The sequence below is a fragment of the Lissotriton helveticus genome, chromosome 7 (assembly GCF_964261635.1).
Source record: "Lissotriton helveticus chromosome 7, aLisHel1.1, whole genome shotgun sequence".
NCBI lineage: Eukaryota > Metazoa > Chordata > Amphibia > Caudata > Salamandridae > Lissotriton > Lissotriton helveticus.
Genome location: NC_136068.1, coordinates 865,797,623 through 865,821,560, shown reverse-complemented (window position 1 = coordinate 865,821,560; position 23,938 = coordinate 865,797,623). Strand labels below are relative to the sequence as shown.

At 43.1% G+C, this 23,938-nt stretch overlaps 1 protein-coding gene across 1 annotated transcript in view; it reads right to left on the bottom strand.

Annotated features, from left to right (window-relative positions):
* The window catches only part of PANK3 (pantothenate kinase 3), a 111,410-nt gene that overhangs the window by 30,806 nt on the left and 56,666 nt on the right, over positions 1 to 23,938 (bottom strand). The window contains exons 4-5 of the mRNA XM_078653385.1: positions 3,018 to 3,194; positions 1,021 to 1,144 (exon numbers count right to left, since the gene is read on the bottom strand). Of these exons, the coding sequence (XP_078509511.1) occupies positions 1,021 to 1,144; positions 3,018 to 3,194 (301 nt within the window). The remainder of the gene's footprint in view (positions 1 to 1,020; positions 1,145 to 3,017; positions 3,195 to 23,938) is intronic.

The following is a 23,938-nucleotide window of genomic DNA, read 5'->3' as shown; positions in this document are numbered from 1 at the left end:
ACTTTAGTAATATGTATGCAATTTATGTAAGACAGTGGGACATAAGGATGCATACAGAACAGCCATACAAATAGGCATGCACGCAATGAACCAAACTGCCCATTAGGTCATGCTGGCATTTCCATAGTAAGTTTCAGGCTAGGGTGATTCTTTCAGAGCAGGGTGGACTGTTGTGACTCAAAAGCATGGTGACATGTTGGATCCAGACAGTCTGGTACATAGCAATCTAGCGAACAGATGAGAGAGGCCAAGCCATGTACACAAACAGATGCAGATACAGGTACATACAGAAACAGTTCAAATACCAGATGCATATATGAATGTGTGGGTAGAAAGACGAATGAATACACAGTAGACTTGCAATCCAACAGATTTGGGAGCAAAGACGCACACAGACGGGAAAAATGGCGAATAGTAAACTCTAAAACACATTAGACGATTACAATATTGCTACTTGTACTTTTTGCTATGCTGATTCCAAGGGACTGAATGGGGTTTTAGACTAAACCGTTACTACTGGATAAATTACGACAGAAGTTAAAAGGACAAAATAAACTGTTTTTTAGCTTATGAGCATAAAAGTGCGCCTGAAAAAATAAGCAGCTTCACAATGTTATATTTGCTGTGACAAATTCTAAAAGTGAAACCATCCAACAAATATTCGAAAGGAGACAGACATCGTAAGGAAAACAAAATTGCAAAAACAGGTAACACTTTAAGCTATCATTCCCAATCTGTACATGGCTGAGACATAGACTTTCCGAAAATAACACACAAATAAGATGGAAACAGCTTTACTTCCTAGTGGCTTGAGGAATCTCTATCTTATTAGCGCACCATCTAAATCCATTCATTACCCAGCTACAAAACACAATGCTTAAAACATAACACATTCTTCTTGTATCTGTAATAGATAATCAATTAATTGTGTTTACACCCATGTTGAGGGGTGAAAGGAATAAAGGGGGTTTCTTCTAGGACTGCCTCCCATTTCCAATACCAAAATTGTGAGTAACTTACTTCATTGACAGCGCACATCCGGGCTATGGATCCAATATTATTAGTAATAGTCACTAAGGTGGCACGAGCTAGATCTTCTTTGCTGACAGATTCTCGTTTGTCTTTGTAAATCATGTTCCCAAAACTGGAGGGAGAAGCAATTGAGATTTCATTAAATTAATAATTGCTCACAAATTAACAGTGTTTATTAGTAGAGGGTTCCTGTAAAACATAAATGCTATCTTTCCTCTATAGTTAAAAAAAAGCTGTAAATCATAAATGTTTGTAACGTGAGCAAGAGATTAATCAAATGCCTTACCATGGTGAAAATTCCAACTTAAGTGTTTGCTGATACGGATATGGTAAACGAATAATTAGTCATAAAGAATTTCAATGTTACTGCAAGTAAAATTAATGGATGTCCACCCAAGTGAGAATCCCACCAACGGCCAAGTACATCCCTTTATTAAAAGAATAGTAATTTCAAATAAATTAATAAGTAACCCTAGGTCTTCCTTACTCTTAATCAAATCAACTATAGGAGACCAAGGAGTCCTACAAAGGGTGAATGAGTATGTATGTTTTCCCTGTTTTAGAGAGGACATTTCCATCCAGTGACGTAAATAAAATGTGACGGTGAAATGTGGAGAAAGAGGGGGAATACTGTATTCCCCCTCTTTCTCCACATTTCACTGTCACATTTTATCAAAGCGGGTGTTCTCCAATGAATATGTGCATATCCACATCTTCAGCGTTGCACCTGTAATGAAATCACTATATAAAGGCATTAAGTGGCTGTGGGGAGTCGACAACAATGAGAAACATATTTTCTGCTACTTCAGAAAGGTGATGCAGCCATTAAGAGAGACTAATAAAAACTATACATGTCAACTGGAGGGAAGTTCTTGATATCATGGGTAATGCAATGCATCCCAACACAGTTTTATGGGATCTTTAACTAATAGTCCCTAGTAGAAGGAAAGAGTATTGTTCCTAAGGTACCCAACTTTCCTGCATTACATGAATCATCAATGAATCATGAGGCTTCTATACAACGTCCCTAGAAATGTATCAGCCAAACGGCCCTGATGGGACTGCACTGGCTACCCATCACAGAACGAATACAATTTAAAGTGCTATGCATAGCACATAAATCTCTGTGGGGCAACGGTCCAGAAATACAAAAAAATCTGTAGTAATTCTATAGTCCGTCACGGACCTTGAGATCTTCCAATCACTCCAAGCCACAGTCCCTAAGATTGGGAGGACGAGAACGGGCGGCCACCTGGTTCATCCGGCACTGGCAGTGAGACTGGATACGTACAGTTATGGCTTAGAGCGCTGGGACGCCTTCGGGTAGCCATGCGCTGTATCAAGAATGTACGATAATAATCTATACCACTTCAACAGCTTGTAAATGCAGTTCCTTTCTCAACTACCACAGCATGCCTGTATGGGGTTTTCTAATATTTTTCCATCAGATTCTTTCAGAGCAGTACAAATGGCACCTGTATTTAGAGGCTCACTGTTAAACTTAGTTATCATAAAGTATCTGCGAACTTCCACTCTTTACTAAATTAGCTTCAGGCTAGAGTTTGAAATGCCAAAACATGGAAAACAAGTCCAGCTAAAGGTATAGAAAGCTACATCGCACCACCAAGGTATGAGGTTGCATAAATGAAACATATGTAGACTTAATCTTTCATGGTTAACAAACCATTGCCGGGTCGAAGCATGAGGATAGGTCAATCATTTCAAAGAAGGAGATCTAATGCCCCTTTCCATGTCTCACATACCGACTGATTTGAAATACTTTTTTTTTATACAACTGAAGACTGTGACTAAGAAGTCTATTTTCCTACAATATTCCCTCATGTTACAAACATTAATGCAAATCCTAAATATATTTAAGGTTCATCACTCAATGGCTATTTTACAAAATAGGAAACATTATAATCTGGCAATATCTGCTACAGAAAATGTGTCATGACAAAAAAGATTAAGTAGAGTGTGCTTACCTTGATGCCACCGCCCACCCTGGCAATCCAAATCGCTCATAGTCTCCTCCATAGATATCTCGGACGAGCTTGTCAGCATGGGTACTTTCTCCAGCAGATGCCATTTCAAGAGCCTCCTCAAAACTTTCACATCCAGTAAGCAAACTAACCAACCCTAGAAACGTTCCTCCACCGAGGCTGAGACAGGAGGAAAAGATAATTTAGCTCCCTGAATGTCTGGTTCTACTACACACAACAATTTTCTATAACATGATCAGAATGAAACAGCAATGTATAAAAGTCTAACTGTAAAGCTATATATAGGGGCTAACTTCATAAAATCAGACCTAATCTAATCTGGGGAAATATTAAACCAATTTAAAATGTGGTCAATATGCTTTAGACTTTTTAACCGCTGAAGTTTTAACAAGATTTGACTGCATTTATATAGCACCAACTACCACAAGGGGTATGTTGATGCTGATTGTATCACTACCTAACTAAACAATCATGTGTTTAGTTTCTGGCTCAAGACTTGAGGCAATGACTAGCCCCATTGATACAGCAGACAGACATTCCAAAGAAGGTATCTGTAAGAGCTACCACTGCAACACATCAAATTAATTCAAACTTTTTCTTTTTACTAAACAGAGTAGGAACGTAAGGGACAATCTTGGAAACAAGATATTGAGGAGTTGTCATTTAGACATTATAGTATAGTAAAAATACGGGATTCAGAAGATACTTTCCTAAATGAACTGAACAGACATTCAGATCATATGAAACACTCCGAGGTCGAAATAAGATGCAGTACCTTGAGCTACACACGTTTCGATTTTAATTAAATTTGCTCGGTTACTTAAAACCCTTGCAATGATATTCAACAAGCAATGAAAAAGAAGAAATGCACATCAATTTTAAAGAATGTAACGTCTTGCATCAAGTATTTGTAGGGACTTTGGATATATTTAAATAAACACAGTAAATATTCATCATCAACTGAAGGTCAAACAGATCAATAAAGTGCAAGCTAGATTCCAGCGCGTTAACCGCCCTTATCCACAGTAAAACGTTAAGAAGCAAGGAGACCAAAACGCCCATTGAGGCAAAAGAGCAAGGTGCACATAGATTTAAAAGGATAGAACATAATGCAACAAGATTTTATGGCAGCTGCAAACAGGTTTGGGTGAGTATAATACAACCCTCGCCATCGCCTAAAATGCAGGCAAGTTATTATAGGAGCTGTAGGCATGTTAAAATAGTTCTAGTAAAACCTACGTCATAGACTAAAGTGCAAACAATTCATTAACGTGAAAGCTGCGCAGATTCAAGCCCGTTTAACCATCCCTTTCCACAATAAAAAATTAAGAAGACAAAGCAAGCAGCTGAATGCAAACAGATTAGTAAAGTGCAAGTTGGGTGGGTTCTAAAGTGCCAGTAAAGTACATGCTGTGCAAATTGATAGTACTGTCGGACCACTAGCCATTAGTGAGGGCCATTAGTTAAAATGATCACCCTTTGAGTTAGTCAGTGGGTTATGGCAGAATGAGACTTCAATCTAGCCGTGTGGCTTACAATATGTGCCTCTCATAAGCCGCATGCACATTAAAAATGCAACTACCCAACAGTAATCATAGTCCAGTCAAGTGCCTTCCCTGAGAGTGGATGGTAATCGGAGTGACAGGCACCAAACTGTCCCGTATTGCCATGTTCTTTTCCACCTTTGTGTCAAATTTAACCAGCCGGCAGTTCCGCTGCGGGTTCCCTGGAGCGAAGCAGGCCAGCACATCTAATCTAATCTGGGAAAATATTAAACCAATTTAAAATTTCCTCAATATGCTTCAGACTTCTTAATAGATGTTTTAACAAAATTTGATTGCAGTTGCATTGCACCAACTACCCCAAAGGGTCTGTTGATGCTGATTGTATCACTACCTAACGAACAATCATGTGTTTAGCTTCTGGCTCAAGGCTTGGAGCAATGACTATCCTCATATACACAGCAGACAGACATTCCAAAGAACGTATCTGTAAGAGCTACCACTGCAAGACATCAAATTAATTCAAACGTTTTCTTATTACTATACAGAGTAGGAACGTATGGGACAATCTTGGAAACAATATATTGAGGAGGTTTCGTTTAGAAAGTATAGTGAAAATACGGGATTGATAAAAATACTTTCCTAAATGAACTGACCAGACATTCTGATCATATGAAACACTCTGTGATCAAAAGAAGAAGCAGTGCCTCGATCTGCACACAGTATTTGATCAAATACGTATGACTACTTACTAAGAATTAGTCGGTTGCATATAAAGTACACTTTTGCAGCTGCACTAACTGAAAAATAAAATACAGTGTAGAATGTAGCAGCATCTGAGCTTCACAGTGAGAGGTGATGTTGCTACCACTTAATCCCAACTGTTGACTTTCTTCTTCATTAGGAAGCACACCTCTTTTGCTCCAGACACGAGCCATACAAGATGTCGACACATTTGCATCCACACTCACACCTAGCATTCCATTAATGTTTTCCTCTTGTCTTCTACAGAGAAGAGATAGGGCAAGCACATGTTCATTCATAGAACTTCCACATTTCAGGATTAGTCAATGGGAATACCAACGTAATAAAGGGGAATGTCAAGATGAGAAATAATTTGTTTTACAGAACGGGGAATTAGAGATTTCGCAACAGAAAACAAAATGATACACTACAAAGGATAGACGGAAAGAAAGGATCTACATTTGGTGGAGGGAGATGGTCTAAGGAGACTGGAACATAGGTTTAAAGCAAGCACTACAAATTAAGTGAATGGCCAAATACATAGGGGAAGAGGGGGTCCACAGCAGGAGAGGCAGAAGAGAGGTTCCAAGGTTGTATATCACATTATAGATCTACACATATCTGGGGCCAGAACTTTGAGTCCCAATATACTCTCAGTGCAAGTGTGGATTTTTTATTAACTCGATAAAACAAACAATATTTCAAGTGACAATATTATGGTCCCAATAGTTGTGTAACTTGATATTTCGACCTCAATAATGTGGTAGATAACTCTCATAATCGCTTTAGGAAAGAGCAGGGTCACAGCGGTGGTAGAGAAAGAAAACATATACATTCAACAAATAGAAATTTCTTACAACATGCAGATGTAAAGAAAGTTTACAAACAGATAGAAGTAGAGAGAAAAGGTTACAGCAGATAGATGAAAAGAGGAGCCAGAACAGTTTGAGTGAAAAAGAGGGCTCACAACAGGTTGAGAGTTCAAACTTGCACAGAAAACCGGTAAAAAAACAGAAAGTGGCCTCATTTAATAGGAAAATTGTTACAGCAAGTAAAGGTAAATTAGGATCACATTAACAGGGTGACAGAAAGGTTTTGTTGGACTACAATCTAGACTGCTGAGGAAGGTGCCTTAACAAGAGGAATTAGGAAACAAATAGAAGAACAAAATGTGGTCTGCAAGCGGTAGAAAGAGGGACCCATACAGTCAGTTAACTACAGTGGTTCCTTTAAACCCAAGTTAATCAACAAAGCGGACTTTGAGGTAGATTTTAGAGGAACAGCTAACAGCATTCTTGAGCCCCACCTGACTGATGTAACAACTGGGATATTTAGAATCTATAAATGTACAGTAAGCATTGCTAAAGCCAATAAGTCTCACCTTTGTGACCTATTGGCTTTGCCAATGATTTCTAGACAAGTTGCACAGCATTCGTGATACTTGAGTTACATTTAGAAAACAAATAAAAAACGTAAGTCTTTGATGCGGCAGCCCACATCATTTTGTATGCAAGTGCACCACACATGCACACACCTCTTTTCAATTACCAATCCAAATTTGATCAGTAACTAAACAAGCATTGGCATAGCCAATAGGTCTCGCCTTTGGGACTTTGTGTGTTTAGCCAGAACTTTTGGCTATGTTGTAGAGGATTGTGGCTGCTGTGCATTATGTTGAAAGTTATAATAAAAAGTGTTAAGCATTTTTGTTACCTTTATACAAACGAAGACGACATTATATACAACTGAAAAACCTGATTAAAAAAAGATTTTAACATAAAAAAATGTCTTCTAGTTTTTTTGTACTTGCGCAGCTGGCAACTTCTTTCTGCCTGTTCTCATGCTCTTTGTTAGAATTAGTTTTGTTATAGGGGAGCGGGACATAAATAACGGGGGAGGGGAGGTTGGAAAACAGTAATTTAATTAGAACATGAGCAGCGGACGGACACTAGGGGAGAATCAACAGATGCCAGATTCCAAGGGCAGACTGATGTGATGCTTAGGTGGTGCGCTGATGCAAAATGGTGGTGGTGAATGATGTTTGGTGCTCAGGTGGTGACACTATATGGTGTGGATTGGAGGTATGTTGTGGATTGTGGAGTTCTAGAGTTGAAATATGTTGTTTGGTATGTAATTAAGCTGTGTATATTGGAAATGTGTGGAGTTGGATTGTGTGGTTTGGAACTGTGGTGTTGAGTGAAATTATGCTTAGTGAAATTGTATCATGGTGTGAAGTGCGTTTATGTTGATTGGTGGCATGTGGTATGGAGTGCATTTATGTGGAGTGCATTTATGTTGCATTGAGTAGAGTGCATTTATGTTGCATTGAGTAGAGTGCAATTATGTGGCATGTAATTATGTGGCACGGAGTGGAATTATGTGGAGTGTATTTATTTTGCACTGATTAGAGTGTAATTATGTGGTGTGTAATTATGTGGTACTAAGTGGTATATGAAGTGTATTTTTGTTGCATTGAGTAGAGTGTAATAATGTGGCGTGTAACTATGTCACACTGAGTGGTATTGTGTGGAGTGTATTTATGTTGCATTGAGTGGAGTGTAATTATGTGGTGTGTAATTATGCGGCACTGAGAGGTATTATATGGAGTGTATTTATGTTGCATTGAATAAAGTAATTGTGACGTGTGATTATGTGGTACTAAGTGGTATTATATGGAGTGTATTAATGTTGCTTTGAGTGCAGTGTAATTATGTAGCATATCATTATGTGGCACTAAGTGGTATAGTGTGGTGTGTATGTTGCATTCAGTGGAGTGTAATTATGTGGTGTGTAATTTTGTGGCACTGTGTGGTATTATGTGGAGTGTATTTATGTTGCATTGAATTCAGTGTAAATATGTGACGTGTAATTATGTGGTACTAAGTGGTATTATGTGGAGTGTATTTATGTTGCACTGAGTAGTGTAAATATGTGGCGTGCTAATTATGTGGCACCGAGTGGTATTATATGGAGTGTATTTATGTTGCATTAAGTAGAGTGTAATTACGTGGCGTGTAATTATGTGGCACGGAGTGGTAATATGTGGAGTGTATTTAAGTTGCATTAAGTAGAGTATAGGTCATGTCAGTTGTCAGCTATAGTTTCTCTTTTCCTCTCTGCCCCAAAGCTGCCCATAGAAGGCCAAGAAGCGGCAGTCTGTTAAGAGGGCAATGAAGGACGAATGTGTCGGGGGGGGGGGGGGCTGGCTAGCTGCTGCAAATCTCTGCTTGGTCCTATAAACGGCCCTCTGCACGGCACTGCCCCTTCTTGCTTGGAGCCAGCATGCAGTTGTGGGGGTGTGCCCCTGAAGTCTGCAAACTAACGACAGCACGTTTCCGGCCTACAGGCATGCTCCCTCCCTTCATCGCTCTGTGGTAACAGGCCCTGCCGGTGAGAGTCACGGCAGCGCCGGCTGCATCTTGCCTCTGCCTGCTCCAAAGAAGTCACATGAGGTCCCAAAAAAACACGCTGTGCTGCTACAACATGGCCACATGAAACAACTATCTGCGCCCTTGATTAACTGCATTATCTGCAAACAAGCAGGCGAAAGTGAAACACAGGACCTAGTGTGATTGCGCTCACCTGTGAGGGAAGAGGAGGAGTCCTGCGCAGTGAGCCGCCAGTGTAGACAGAGTGGAGTGGAGCGGAGCGGAGCGGAGCGGAGCGGAGCAGAGCGGAGACTGGCGTATGGAGGATCTTGGGTCGAGCAGGTTCAAGCTGCGCAGGTTGGTGCGGCCGCAGTTCTCCTTGCTCCCCCTGCTCCCCCCACTTTCAGCTCTCTCGGCTCGCTCACTTTCCGCTGACGCTTGTCTCCCCACGCATTGTAATGAGTGAACGGTGCAGAGCAAGGGGCTAGAGCCACTCCCCCGCGAGGGGTTACAGCCGCTCTACCGCTGCTCCCAAGGACTCAGAGGACGACTCAGAGCAGTGCAGAGCAAGGGGCTAGAGCCGCTCCCCCGGGAGGGGGTTAGGGCCGCTCCCCCGCGAGGGGGGGTTAGGGCCGCTCCCCCGCGAGGGGGGTTAGGGCCGCTCCCCCGCGAGGGGGGTTAGGGCCGCTCCCCCGCGAGGGGGGTTAGGGCCGCTCCCCCACGAGGGAGGTTAGGGCCGCTCCCCCACGAGGGAGGTTAGGGCCGCTCCCCCACGAGGGAGGTTAGGGCCGCTCCCCCACGAGGGAGGTTAGGGCCGCTCCCCCGCGAGGGAGGTTAGGGGCGCTCCCCCGCGAGGGAGGTTAGGGGCGCTCCCCCGCGAGGGAGGTTAGGGGCGCTCCCCCGCGAGGGAGGTTAGGAGCGCTCCCCCGCGAGGGAGGTTAGGGGCGCTGCCCCGCGAGGGAGGTTAGGGGCGCTCCCCCGCGAGGGAGGTTAGGGGCGCTCCCCCGCGAGGGGGTTGAAGCCGCTCCCCCGCGAGGGGGTTGAAGCCGCTCCCCCGCGAGGGGGTTGAAGCCGCTCCCCCGCGAGGGGGTTGAAGCTGCTCCCCCGCGAGGGGGTTATGGCTGCTCCCCCGCGAGGGGGTTATGGCTGCTCTCCGCTGCTCCCAAGGACTCAGACGATGACTTAGAGCGGCCACCAGAGGGGGGGAACCCAGTCAGCCACCCAAGCCAAGGGATGTATTTATTAAATTTAAGATGTATCCCTGCATGGCCGCAGGGCAGCAACGATCAAGGATTTACGAGCTCTGATCTTCAGACATCTGGTCCGCGCCTGGCTTTGGCATCGGCCAAATACAAAGCAGAATTAATCAAGTAAAAAGGCGGTGAGTGGTGCAGTGAGTGGTGTGGAGCAGAGCTGACAAATATAATCTAAGAACATGCGCTACGGTATGTGGGACTCTCTCAACACTTGTGCAGACAGCATCAGTTTTGTATCTCTGTCGGTAGTCTGAGAGTCCTGTCCACGTCTTCGTTGCGCCCGGAGATCAGAGTGCAGACCGCCGCTGCCTGCCATGCCAAGAGCCGCTGCAGCGAGAAGAGAACGCGGCCCAAGGCGGGGCATGGGGGAAGCTGCGGGCAGTGTGTGAGCCACGCTGAGAGCCGCAGCAGGAGAACGCAGCCCATGGCAGGCAAGGCGGGCGGCGTATGAGCAAGGCCATCAAGCTATTGAGTCGTCGAGCCCTCACTGCCAAAACCACCGACGCCGTGAAAGCGAACGCGGCAGGGGGAGAGGTGAGGAGCGTGGTGTGTGTGTGTGTGTGTTTCGGGGTGCAGCGAAGGAACAGCTTGTGATACGTTGTGAAAACCGAAACAAGAGCCGAGCTGTGGGTGAGCCCCCCCCGGTTACAGTCTGCAGTAGGGGCAGGGGCAGGAGTCGCAGGACCGCAGGACAATTGCAGGACACATACCCTGAGGGAGAGGCGGTGGCAGAGGGTAGGCACAGCGGCTGTGGAGTGCTTTTTACAGCTAGTCTTGCGGTTTTCTAGCAAGACGCTCAACCTTTCTGCCTCTCCCACCCACCAATCCATCAATCCACCTACCTTGCTCGCCGCTTCCCGCTTTTCCGCTCCAGTTCTGTGGGGGGGGGGGGGGCGGGGGGGGGGGGGAGGGGGTGTCGATGCGTGCACACGTGCTGGTGCCGGCCCATGAGCCACGCAGGGGGGCCACACAGTAGTCTGTTAGGAGTGCGGCGTGCGCTCCGGGGACCCACGGGAGCTGCCTCACAGTAAGTCTCTATTGCAGAGAAGGGCAAATAGCCCGCGAGACTGCAAACCTGCCAAACCTGCTACCCTAGAAGCTGCCCTCAATTTAAAAAAATGTACAGTTCCCAAACAACAAACACCATTCATTGTGAACTGGGAAGAGGGTATGGAGTTGGAGTTTGAGCCTTCCCGCTTTCCCCCGGTGTGCAGTGTAGTCCACAGCTTGAGTGGAGCGGAGCAGAACTGTGGAGCGGCCAGAGGAGCTGGGGTAGAGCAGAGATCAGTCGGGAATGACGGGTGTTGACTCTTCTGTTCCCGCTCCCCGTTCCTGCGGATCTTTGTAAGTCGGGTTGAACGGACCGGAACTCTCGGGTCCCCACTCCACGCCCCCTGCAGCCTGCGCACCTCCCACAGCTTCCAGAATTGAGTGTCTGTACGCATTCCTGTACCAGTGTTTGTATCAGTGCCACTGCACTTGCACCTGTGCCCCATCTGTGCCAGTCCCCCGCGACAAGAATTGCTCCGAGTCCTATGCCCTGGGCTTGTAGCATAGAAGGGATATATCCCAGGTCATTTCAGTAAAGGTTGGTGAAGGCTATTAAAGGACTGAACAGTTAAAATCAACTGCGAGCCAGAGTGCACTGAATTCTTCACTTCCATTCCTTCAAGCAGTCCCATTCCTTAAAGCAGCCTAGTAAGCATTAAGAGAACTTTAATTATTTTGTAATGCCATCTAGGTGTTTGCACTCAAACGTAAAAGCGAAAACAGCAGAAGGCTCAAGTTGTTATCCGAGCCAGAGGAGTCCCCTTAAGCTCCAGTAAACCATTCGTCACAGGAGAAATAGGGATCACCTTTCCCATCTGAAAACGTATCCATCGGTGATGTCAATGTTTACAAAAGGAGTAAGGAGCTCCAAGCGTGGGAAGGGGCTAAAGGAGGAGGGGAAAAAGGAGGTTCAGGAAGATGGGGTGATGGACACTCATGTATCAGCAGAGAATGAGGAGGACAGTCAGTTCACTAATTTGGAAGTTAAGGTACATCTTTACCCTGCTGTAATTATTCAACAGAACAATATTGGTGGAAAACTCGTACAGCCACCAGGTGAAATTGCTGCTTTACAAATAGGAGGGGTGGGTAGCAATCTGGAAATGGAAACTGATCTGTCGGTGGGCAAAGTAGAAGGCCCTTCAGAGAATAATGTGATAAGAAAAGGACTCGCCCCATTATCTCCATTGGCAGGACTGGTATCCCTTTTTGACAATTCTCAAGTCTATTCAAGAAGTATGAATAAATTTCAGCCTGGTTTCTTGCCGACCAAATTGAGTGAACTGTCATTAAAAGTGCCACAGCGGATAGAACGTAGCCTTAGCTCTGGCAGGTGAAAACGTAGGATTATTCTCTACCTGCTATTGCTAAACGAATGGAAAAGAATGAAGAATTAATGGCACAGCTAAAAAAGACAGGTGCGTTGGATATGGATACAGAACTATCTCCGGTTTTAATAGCTGCTCAACCACATATGCCTGCTATGTGTAGTAGTACACCTACTAGTTTCTCCCATGCTGTTGATTTATTAGAACTTTCTGTTGAAAGGATATCAGTAGTATCAATTGATAAGGGGGCAGAGAACATTATGAATTCTATCAAGAATGCGCGGATGGGGGAATTCTGGAGATTTTTTACGCATTAGAGAGAACCCTCTCCGCAATTTTATCTTTGTTAGAAAAAAGCACAATAAATACTGATCATATATTGGAAGTGCTCTCACCCATACTGATAGGGGTCCAAGAACTTAATCAGATCAAGCAAGCAAAAAATAATTTGAAAAAGGTCCCCGAAGTACCCTGTCATTTATGTCAAATATGTAACAGGATGCCAAAAAGTGGTACTAAAATTGAGGACGGGGAAATGAAAGAAATGAATGTGGGATCTAAAAGTGTCTCGCTTAGAGGTAGTCCAATTATAAGTTCACCCCCAGTTAAACTCTATGAGAGTGCACAGCTTACCAGCCAAGGGGAAAAATTAAATTCAAAAGTATCCCCAGTACCTCCACCATTACGAGTTTACTCTATTTTAAAATAAAGTAATTTAAATAACCCAAGCCTACAGTTAACTGAAGAATTAGCAAATACCTCGGATAGTGCACCCTTAGGGGAGGTCCCAGTATTGAGTGACGGCAACTTCAGAATTGGTTGAAGGGGGAAGAAGAAGATGAAGATGAGGAATCAAAGTCTCCCTAAACGAAAACAGAAAAAATTGTGGTTCGTTCCAGTAAGTGAGGAAGTAAATAGTACAAAATCTCCTCCTAGTAGAAAGGACACGGACTTTGGGGCAATTCACATTGAATACGGGTCAAAAGACTGGGCAAGAAAATGATAATCAGTCGATCTGTTCGAACCTGGTGTTGATCGCCCCACCGGGTCAAGAGAGCCAGGAAGTGAGTGGGATAAACTATGAGATAAGCAGAGACTCTATATTAGGAAGTGTAATGGATAATTTAGGTGAACCGATAATAGATCAATACGTAGCTTCAGGAAGTGCCACACTCCATCCCTGTGGGCAGGATATTTTCCAGGCGAGGTTTGATTCCAGCCAGGGGACAGTCGGGGTGGGGAACCTGTTTACAGTTCATAACAGTAAAGGGGGTAAGTTAGAGAGAGAGACTCAGTCTTAGAGCAGCCTGATATTAGACCAGTAAGGAATACTGGACCAGGAGTCGGGCAAGTGAGCAGGACCTTAATTTGTGCCTCTGTTTGAAACTGAACCAATGTTATTGAACAGAAGTGCCCTCCTACAGATATTAACAGAAATAAAGGATTTGGGATTAATAACTAGTAAAGATATTGAGTCGGTCTACTTAGACTGGAGGAGCCCTCCCCCAAGCACTAGAGCTACATTTTCATCAGGGGTAGTATCCGCACTGGTTACAGCAAATGCGGACTGCTTTAGGAAAAGAGGCATAGATGTGATCTCTAGTGTACCCCCTTGCCGAGTTCCGTCAGAAAGCTTAGGAACGATTCATCAGATGCAAGGGTATGGATTCTCTAATAATAGGGGAGTAAATATCCCCATAAACCTTAAAGATATAGAAATAACAGTAGGAAGAAACCTAGGAGATAGAGAAATTTTTTAGCACCTGAAGTCCAATGGCCCCCTAGTGTTAATGGGGAGGATGAGGTAGCAAAGTGGAGTTGGGTTGCAGGTACACTGAATGGGTCAAAAACATCTACCACAAAGCCCATAGTGCTGGGGTAGCCAATTGGGAAACATTATATCCTGGAATGTGGCGGGGGTAGGAAAATAGAGTTATAAGCTTAAATCATTAGTAGAATTAGACCCCAAAATAATGTGCCTCCAGGAAACGTGTATGGGGGAAGAGTTTCAGTTTAAGAATTTTTATGTGTACTGTAGTACAGCAAAAAAATCTGTAAAAGGAAATGCAAGTGGAGTTTTAGCTATTTTACTTAGCTGCGACATAGTATGGGATCCTGTGATCTATAAGCATCCATCAAAATGCTACATTGGTGCAAAGTTGAGGATAGGTGAAGATAACTTGGGGCAAGCAATTTTTCCTTTACTGGTAAATGTGTATATTCCCCCCTGGGAGAGCGTCAAATGTACTGGTTGACTCTATCGGTACTTTTGTGCAAAGGTTAGGTAACAATGAAGAATGCTCATGTATAATGATGGTCGGTGACTTTAATACCAAATTATCCAATAGTGCAGTTATGTCTTCTTCTAATCCAGAACTGGAGGAGGTATGGGCTATCCCAGATTCTGTACTGCCGACCCAATTAAAGTCGGATAAATGAGGCCTGTTACTTTTGCTAAATCTTTGAAGTTTAGACCTTGTAACATTAAACGGTAGATTCCAGGAGGACTCCCCCACAGCTTACACCTTTCGTGGGGCACATGGTCACTCTTTAATTGATTATATGGCAGTTTCTCTTAACCTATTTAATGCATGTACTTTGGAATCAGAGGGGTGAAAATGTCTTTCATAATCGTAATAATGGGCGTATTTGCTGGTCAAATAATTTGCTTCCAAAGTTTAAGAGTGATTTTGAGAATACTGCCTTTATCCCCAGTCAAGAAAAACCGGTTCAGAGGTTCAAGAGAATCTTGGCTGCAATTAGAACTTTCGGAAGAAAGAAGCAAGTTTTTAGTTCTGTTCCATGAGTAATTATACCATGGGAAATTAAAAAACGGAATCGTGAAATTAATGGTTTAATTAGAGACCAATTTAGGGAGCCCACAACACAAAGGCAGAGAGAAATTAGTAGGCTAAAACAGGTACGGTAAAGGAAAATATCATCGGACCAAAGGAGGGCTGAAGACGAAAAATGAGTTAGGCTTCGAGAGGTGGCTCTTTCCGGGGATACTAAGAAGTATTGGGCACTGATTGCAAAATTCTGTGATGGGAGAGAGAAGTCAAAACTCATTTTAATCGCAGAATGGTCCATATACATTTCCCAGCTCTATGCTTTAAATCTCATAGCTGGACAGATCCAAGAGGTTAGTACCACTCCAACTATGGGGGGCGATTATGGTGCACCATCATGCATGGAGATTGAGGGTTACATTAAAGGGGCAAGATATTCTAGCGCAATGGGCCCAGAAGATGTACCAGTAGCCATAATAAAACAGGATTGTGAAGAATGGGCAAAATTTTTGCATCCGTTGTTTGTCCATTGTTATACCTATGGGGATATTCCACAATCCTGGAAGGGAAGTATACTAGTTCCGTAATATAAAAAGGGTCCAAAAAATTCCCCAGCCAGTTTTAGACAGATTTCGCTCCTGGATGCAACCGTGAAACTGTTTGCAAAGAGTATTCTCTCTCATCTTCAAGAGTGGGCATTTAGAAATAATTATATCACTTTGGAACAAACAGGATTCCGTAAGAATAGTGGCACACTGGATAATATTTCTATTCTGCAAACTTTAACTGAAAAATATCCAGTAAGTCGGGGTGTGCCGTTATACTCTGCTTTTATCGATTTCTCCACAGCATTCGATAGGGTAGATCGGGGGAAGCTGTGGAGGAAATTGGTCACTATGGGGATACCAGGGAATCTTTTAAGATTAATAATTGCTCTCCACTCTTCTACCTGGACTAAGGTATTATTGGGGGGAACACAAGGTCTCTCGAAGAAAATAGTACCCAATAATGGGTTGAAGCAGGGAGGCCTTTTGGCCCCTTTACTCTTTTCCATTTACATTAATGTTCTGCCAAGAAGAGTGGGGCTTAGTAAAGGGGATCCCCATAAATAAATTGGGAAACTTTGAGCTGCCTGCTATATGCAGATGATGCAATAATAATGGATTTAACTACAATTGGAATGCAAAGACGACTTGCTGAGGTAATTAGGTACACAGAAGAGTATTATCTAAAAATAAATATTTTAAAAAGCAAAGTTATGATTTTTAGTTATCAAGGTTGTAAGGTCAGAAAAAATTTGAACTGGTTCCTGGGAAAAGAAAAGTTGGAAGTAGTAACATTTTATCCAAACTTAGGAAAAATATTTACAAATAGGTGCTCAGCTAATAGACATATGAACCATTGCAAAGATAAAGCGATTTCACAAGCCTTTGCAATTAATCGTCTGTACACGCACTGTGGGAAAAGAAATTTCTCCCATATTATTTCGGTCTATAAAATAAAGATCCCACCAACCCTGAACTACGCCAGTGAAACAATAGACGCACCAGAGTGGGCCAAATTCGAGAAAGTGGAAGGAAAAATCTGGCACCAAATATGTAATTTGAATCACGCCGCACCGATTGCAGTGCTTAGGCTCGAACTTGGTCTTCTTTCTACATATGTGCTATCAATGGCCGCGTGTTTAAGATGGTGTAATGCACTGATAAATAGCTCTGAGAATTTGCTAAGGGTAGCGCTGTAGAGAGAAATATTTGTAAATATAAAGGAAAAAAGTGCTTTTTTAAGAATAATTTAAAAGCATTATCAATGTTTGTGTTAGATATGGATGGGGCGGTGGTTCTTTGCAAAAGGGGTTTCTCGTGAAAGAGATATTAAAATGTGTTCAGAGAACAGAAACATTGATTGTATTGTGAGGAGCAGTATTATCAAAAATCCCCAAACTTATGTCTAATGGAATCTTAAACATGGAGTGCGCAGGGTGAATTTGCTACTGAGATTGAATTTACTCTCCCTAAGAATCGGAACAGGATCTTGGGAGGGTATTCCAAGACATGAAAGGTATGGTCAGTTATGTAATTCCTTTATACAAGATTTGAATCGTGTCTTATTTGTTTGTCCCACATTACAATCAATACATCGTAGATATTTAAGGAATTGTTTTTTAAAGTACAATATCACTACAGAAGAACAGGCCCGAAAATGTTTGCTGTCCCCCCCATCTGAATTGATGTGTTTTAAAATTTTCAGCTTTTTTTAAACAATTTTTAAACACATTTTAAAGTCGGAAAGATCTTCTTAACCCCTTCGATGCTCATGACGGAACGGTTCCGTCATGAGCGACGGTTGAGCTGTGCTCATGACGGAACCGTTCCGTCACGACCACACCCGTTTCTTAGAACGCTCAGCACAGCGCGAAAATTCGCGCCGCGCTGAAGCGGTTAAATATGTAGGTTTTGAGAACATGCACTTTATCTTGGCCTTTATGACCGATTAGTTAGATTTACAATTGAGTATGTGCACTTTTCTAAAAAATTTCTGCTGCTAGTTACTCATTAGTAAAAAAGATCTTCTTAATACGTTTGCACAGAGCACTTGCACTTTTTTTGACCTTCCAGTCCTCATGACCGATTTATTATGTTTACAATTAAGCATGTGCACTTTTTCAAACTTTTTCTGCTGCTAGTTACTCATCTTTAGGATTCCAAGCACTTTACTATTTTTTTTCTGCTCTAAATTATCATGTATTAGACGATTTTTGCCCAATTTAATAGGTTCGAATTAAGCATGGGCACTATTATAAATCCTTCTTTCTCTTCTAGTTACTTCCCTTTAGGATCTGAAGCACCTTACTAAATCCTCGTTTTGCTGCTAAACCATTGTGTACTTTATATTAAAAAAGGCGAGTTTATGGTATTGAACTACTTTGCACTTTTATTATGCTGCTGGTTGTACAGTTTAGTGAATAGATAAATTATCTTTTTATTACATCAATGATCTAGTACTGTATAGCGAATTTTAAATTTTAGTATTTTATAATAAGTTTGATCACTGAATGTTTTAGGATAGTATTAGATTAGAAATTCGTATAAATTTGTAAGAATTCATGTATGACAATTTGATTATTTAAGGTTCACCCCTTCTTGCATTTGAAAACTCCAAGACCGACTGCTGTTATGCTCATTCGTGCTTTTAGATGAAAATGACAACTTGAATTTACATTGGAAATTTTTGTGGAATGAAATGTGTGTTTAAGATGTATCATTATGTGGAATTCTGCGGAATTCTAAATCATAATAAATAAATTGAATTGAAAAAGAAATTGATTACAACATTTCAGTTGTTGAATTGCTTCTCCCTGCCACTGAACAGGGTGAGTCTAAGAGCAGGCCATAGAACCTCCCCCCACCCCGGCCATCGCTAAAACAACACAGAAAAAGCGTGCTTCAGAGGCAGTCAGGTCGCTATCCTGCGTTGCTCGATATTTATATCAATTCTAAAGCTGCATAAGCATTTTTTAATGCAAATTTATATAGCGCAAACACTACCGGCAGTATTGGAGCGCTTTACATGAGCGCCGGTTACGTTACACAAGGACTCATTCAGGCACGGGGAAATTTAGTGTTTTGCCCAGAATCACAGGATGTGGACGTGACCCTGAGGCTGGAACCCTGGTTTCCAGCACCAAAGTCAGCAATCTAGCCGACGGACCACATCCTTAGGAACACAAAATGCAGGCACTTACTACTTTGCAACACAGGCAGTGATGAGTGGGAACGGCACAGCCGAGCACCGAAGGTGAATACGCTGAATACGCTCACATTAAAATATGCTTTTATGGGAGATACGTTGAAATAGACTAGCGATCGGGAGGGAGGGAGCGAGGGAGGGGTGTCTGGGAGCAGACAGAGAATTGTGATCTCGGGGGATACTGGTGCTCCGCCGCTTCAAAGCTCTGAAAGCACCAAGAAGCTGAAGTCGGCAGAATTTGAATGCAGTCACCGAAGTGGACCCTGCTAGCAAAAATAAGCAGCAACACTGGGAGAGGAATGGGGCAAGGAGCAAGGCTGGGAGAGTTGTGCGGCCGAAATCTGAAAACAAGCCAGCGAGTGGTGTGCCATTGAAATCAACTAGCCATTTGGAGGGAGGGAGGTGTCTGGGAGCTGACAAAGAATTGTGATCTCGGTGATACTTGTGCTCAGCCTCTTCGCGGCTCTGAAAGCACCAAGAAGCTGAAGTCTGCAGAATTTAAATGCAGTCACAGGAGTGAACCCTGCAAGCAAAAATAAGCAGCGGCACTGGGAGAGGAATGGGGCAAGGAGCAATGCTGGGGGAGTTGTGAGGCCAAAATCTGAAAACAAGCCCATGAGTGGTGCGCAATTGAAATCGACTAGCGATCTGGAGGGAGGGGGTGTCTCGGAGCAGACAAAGAATTGTGATCTAGGGGATACTTGTGCTCTGCTGCTTCGAGGCTCTGAAAGCACCAAGAAGCTGAATTCGTCAGAATTTGAATGAGAAGCGCGCTGTGGGCGCATTGTGTAAATAAACGTAATTAAAGAGTGGTGCACGTGAGCGTACTGTAATGAATGCATCTGGCATCGTGCCCGCCAATGAAAGTGAAAGGCACGGCCGCAGTAACCTGATCCACATGAGGAATGCAGAGCGCCACTGCTCGCTCCCGAGCACCCTAGGACAGGGAATAAAGAAGGTGGGACAATCACCCGCCTTGAACCAATTGCATGATGTCTTTTTAAGAAAGATGCATGCACAGGCCAATTGCGGGTTAGTAAAAAAAAAAAAAAAAAGCACACCCACAAGTGTGTGTTCAAAGTTCCAAAGCCCTTAATAAATGCCCCGCAGAGCAACGCATGCACGCTGGCTCAGGTGAGCCCTAAAAAGAAATGAAACACGGATAAGCATTTTTTAAAGCGGACCTGGGGAGTAGAAGTAGCATGAGGGATGCTTGGGGAAGAGCAAAGCTACATGGAGGAGGGTGGGGGTGGGGGTGAACGGGAAAACACAGGAGGGGACAGAAAAGCAACAGGCAGAGAGGGCTGAAGGGGACACAAAAGCAATAGAGGGGTAGGGAGAAAGAAACAAGGATGGTATGGGTCAGGGTAAACAATGGGGAGAAGGGCATTGTCGAGCACAAGGAAGAGGAGGGTGGAGAGAAGCAGTCCAGAACAGAGAAACGTGTAGTGCAAGGGGAGAGAACTACACACACACTCGAATGGAGTCCTTCATATGAAAGAAAAAAGTAGTGATTGAAAACAAAGCAGTAGAATCAGCGATGCCAGCCAAGGAAAGATATTGTAAAGAGGTAATGCTCCATGGGAGGCACAAATACACAAGTTTAACAAGTTAGGACCTGAATAAGAAGCAGGCAAATGAGAATGACAAGGAAGGTAACCAGTTGTAAGCAATGGGCAGGCCCCAAGCCCCTCTATTTTTTTGGTAAACCACAACATACCTTGCAAAAGTCAGTGCACATGCCGTCTCCTGGGCTCAACCAAAAAAAGCAAAGCGTTAGGTAAACCAGTTAGTGCTACAGTTTTTACAGAGAAATAGATGTGCATGAATTTTTTTTTTACATAATACCCATCGGGTAATTCAAATGTTGCTAATGTCTTCAATTAAGTGGCATAACAGAAACAATATGCCAGACCACTGTGCTACAAAACTAGCATGATGACCCTTTGCACTACCGTGACTTTCAGCACCATATTTTACGGAGGTGCTGAAAAGGCTTTAAAAGCCTTGCGGTCACTTTGACCTACAATGGTGGTTACTGGAAAAGGCATCATTAACAACTAGTGCTAGCTGAGGCATGGCTCTGGTTTGCTTGGATTAAAATACCAACCCATAAATTATGGACATGTGCGCAACAACGGGCAGGCAACTTACCATACATTAAAAAATGCAGTGGGCCTTATGGTCTGATAAATAGTGTAGAGATGCATTGTTAACTCATTACCTTCCTCTGAACTATGGGGATAAGAAATAAGACCTCAACAAATGTCATAACTAAACTACCACAGCACTGGTGCTATGCCTCACCCTCCAAGATCGCAGTTCAAAGATCACATCCCAGGAAGTGTTGAAAGATACCAGTGACTTTATCAACAGCCTTGACATAACTCCTCAAATTCAGTATCAGAGGGAACATTAAGTCATGCCATAAAATGGGCAATGATTATTTTTTACTTGCACACCAACAGCCACATTTTTTAACGTACACTTTAGGAACAACAGAGTTCACGGATACAGTAGGAAAGCCCGTTTTTGGGCTACTTCATTCAAGTCCAAGTGGGCAATCTTTCTATCAGTATTAGAAGTAAACAAGAATGAACAGTAGAAAAAAAATGTCATTTGGTTGTCCTGGTCATTTCACATTGGTGTTAGACAGGACAATGCACCAGCGTTTAGTTTCGGCAGCTTGGTGGCAGCTCACCCCATAGGTGGTTACCAACTAACCCAACACTCACATTCTTTGTGGCCCAAAAGAGCAGTCATAACAGAACTCATCTATACCATCCACCAATCAACAAACACATGGCTTCATCTATAAAAAAGTATAAGCCAGTGGTTCTTAACCTGGCAGCTGCAGACCCCCAATGTTTCAAGATGCTTACTCTGGGATTCCATGACTGCTTATGAAATTAAATATTAGCAGGATAATATAGAACAAATATCAACAGCACAATGTAAAACTGAACATTTTAAAAACACTCTGTAAATGAAAAGGAATTTGAAATTGGAGACTAAAATTTAAGTTGGTATCCTTAGCTTAACTTGTGGGAGAGGTACAACTACATTAAACAAAATCCAGCATGGACTACCGATGGCATCAATTGAAGCACTGGCATACACTGACAAAAAAAAGACTACACACTCGACAAAGAGATCTGCCAGAGTATAACACTGCTTTGTCGTTTAGAACCAAAATAACATTTTTAAAAGCGCCAACTTTCCTAATAAAATGTAGATATTTATATTTTTTTGTTTGTGAAATAAATATTTCATAATTTGCATATTTGTTTGATATATGCTTGTTTATGTATTGTGGTGTATTGTTTTGAGGTTCACATTAACAAGTTACTTACCTTCGGTAACACAATGTCTGGTGAATACTCTATCTAACGGAAGATTTCTCACTTTTAGAATATACCCAGGTGTCAGCCTGGATCGGGAATAACATAACAGCAATGCTCAGGCACGCCGGTAGGTGGCACCATGAGGTTCTATGTGGACTTCATCCCACCCTGCAAGTCACAATGGAGAGGCATAGAACTACTACCCCTACACGTCCACATCAATTTCTCTCTCAACTCTGTCCGCACTCTCAGACACGGAGCCCAACAATAATCAAAGGTTCCAGTATGCATATCTTCAATTTGGGACCTTTTCAGGTGGGAAGAGGCCATTCCACAAAATGGAGATGAGCAAGGGTGGTGCAGGATCTGCGGTAATACAGAGAATCCTTCAGGAAAAGAGTTACCATAGGGATGTAACTGGCACTTTTGATCGAAACCTCTAATCACAAATCCCTCATCTTTAGCACAGAGACTAAAGCAGTACCTCTCCAAATGGTGGATCCATCAAATGGCTTTTATCAAAAGGTCCTGTATGACTGAATAGGTGAAATGCCCTTCCTGTCCTGGATGTCAAGGCAGTAGTGAATGTGTGCACTGATGTCCAGGCTGCAGTCAGACAGATGTCAAGGACAGACACTCTGTGTGCCAGTGAGATGGAAGCAAAGGACCTTTTGGAATGTGCCCTTAACCTCTAGGGAGACTGCTTCTTGTCAATGCAATGCAGATCTTGATGTATATCCGCCTTGAACATTTTCTGCACTGCTTTTCCTTTCTTTACACCCAGAGAACTGCACAAAGAGCTGATTGTCCATCTACAGTCTTTGGTTCAATTAACATAAAAGCTTGAAGCTCTTTTGAGATGGTGCGGTGAATCAAAGAGCATGGGGAGAGTGAAGGACTGCGGATGTGAAGAGCAGTCACAACTTCTGGCAAAAAGGCTTCCCTAGTCCTCACACCACTTTGTCTGAGAAAAAGATAGTGTACAACAACTGCACTGACAGAGTTTTGAGTTTGCTCACTCCACAAACTAAAGTCACTGCAACCAGAAACACAGTCTTCAGAGTCAGGAGTCGTAGAGGACAGCTGTGCATTTGGTCGAATGGCATGCACATTACGGCTAAATTAAGATCCCACTATTGCTTCTTAAAATGTTTGAGGAAATCAATTAGTCAAACCTTTTAGAAATCTCATCACCATAGACTATTGAACAAGGGTGGTTAGTCCTGTAAATGTAAATTGCCCAAAAGGGTTGACATGCAACCTTGCACAGTACCCAATGCAAGTCCTTGCTGGGCCAGAGATCAAACAAACAATTGGGCGTTCCATAGTTTAGCCTGCAATGGATCAGAACTACGGATGCAACACCAACCTATAAAGTTGTCCGCGTGCCTGCAGTAGACAGACTTAGTACAAGGGCACTTGGCAGCCTGGATGGCATCCACAATTTCGGAAGAAGACTGACTGCAGTAAACTGCGGCACCTCAATCACAGCACAAGGAGGTGCCATTTGAGCAGGTGTGGGAGCAGTACTCTGCCTTGCTGCAGCAACAGGAGGTCCTCCCGAAGTGGAAGCCTGATTGAAGGACAGAAGCACATGCCTGTGTATCACACTCTCCTTGCTTAATCAGGAGCCACTAGGATTACTTTGGCCCGGTTGTTCCTAATCTTCTTTAGAGCTCGGGCAGGACATACAGTGGCAGAAATACATAGAAGAGTCCCAGGGTTAACTATATCTCTGAGAGCCTTGGTGGGAACTCCAGCGAGCAAAAGTG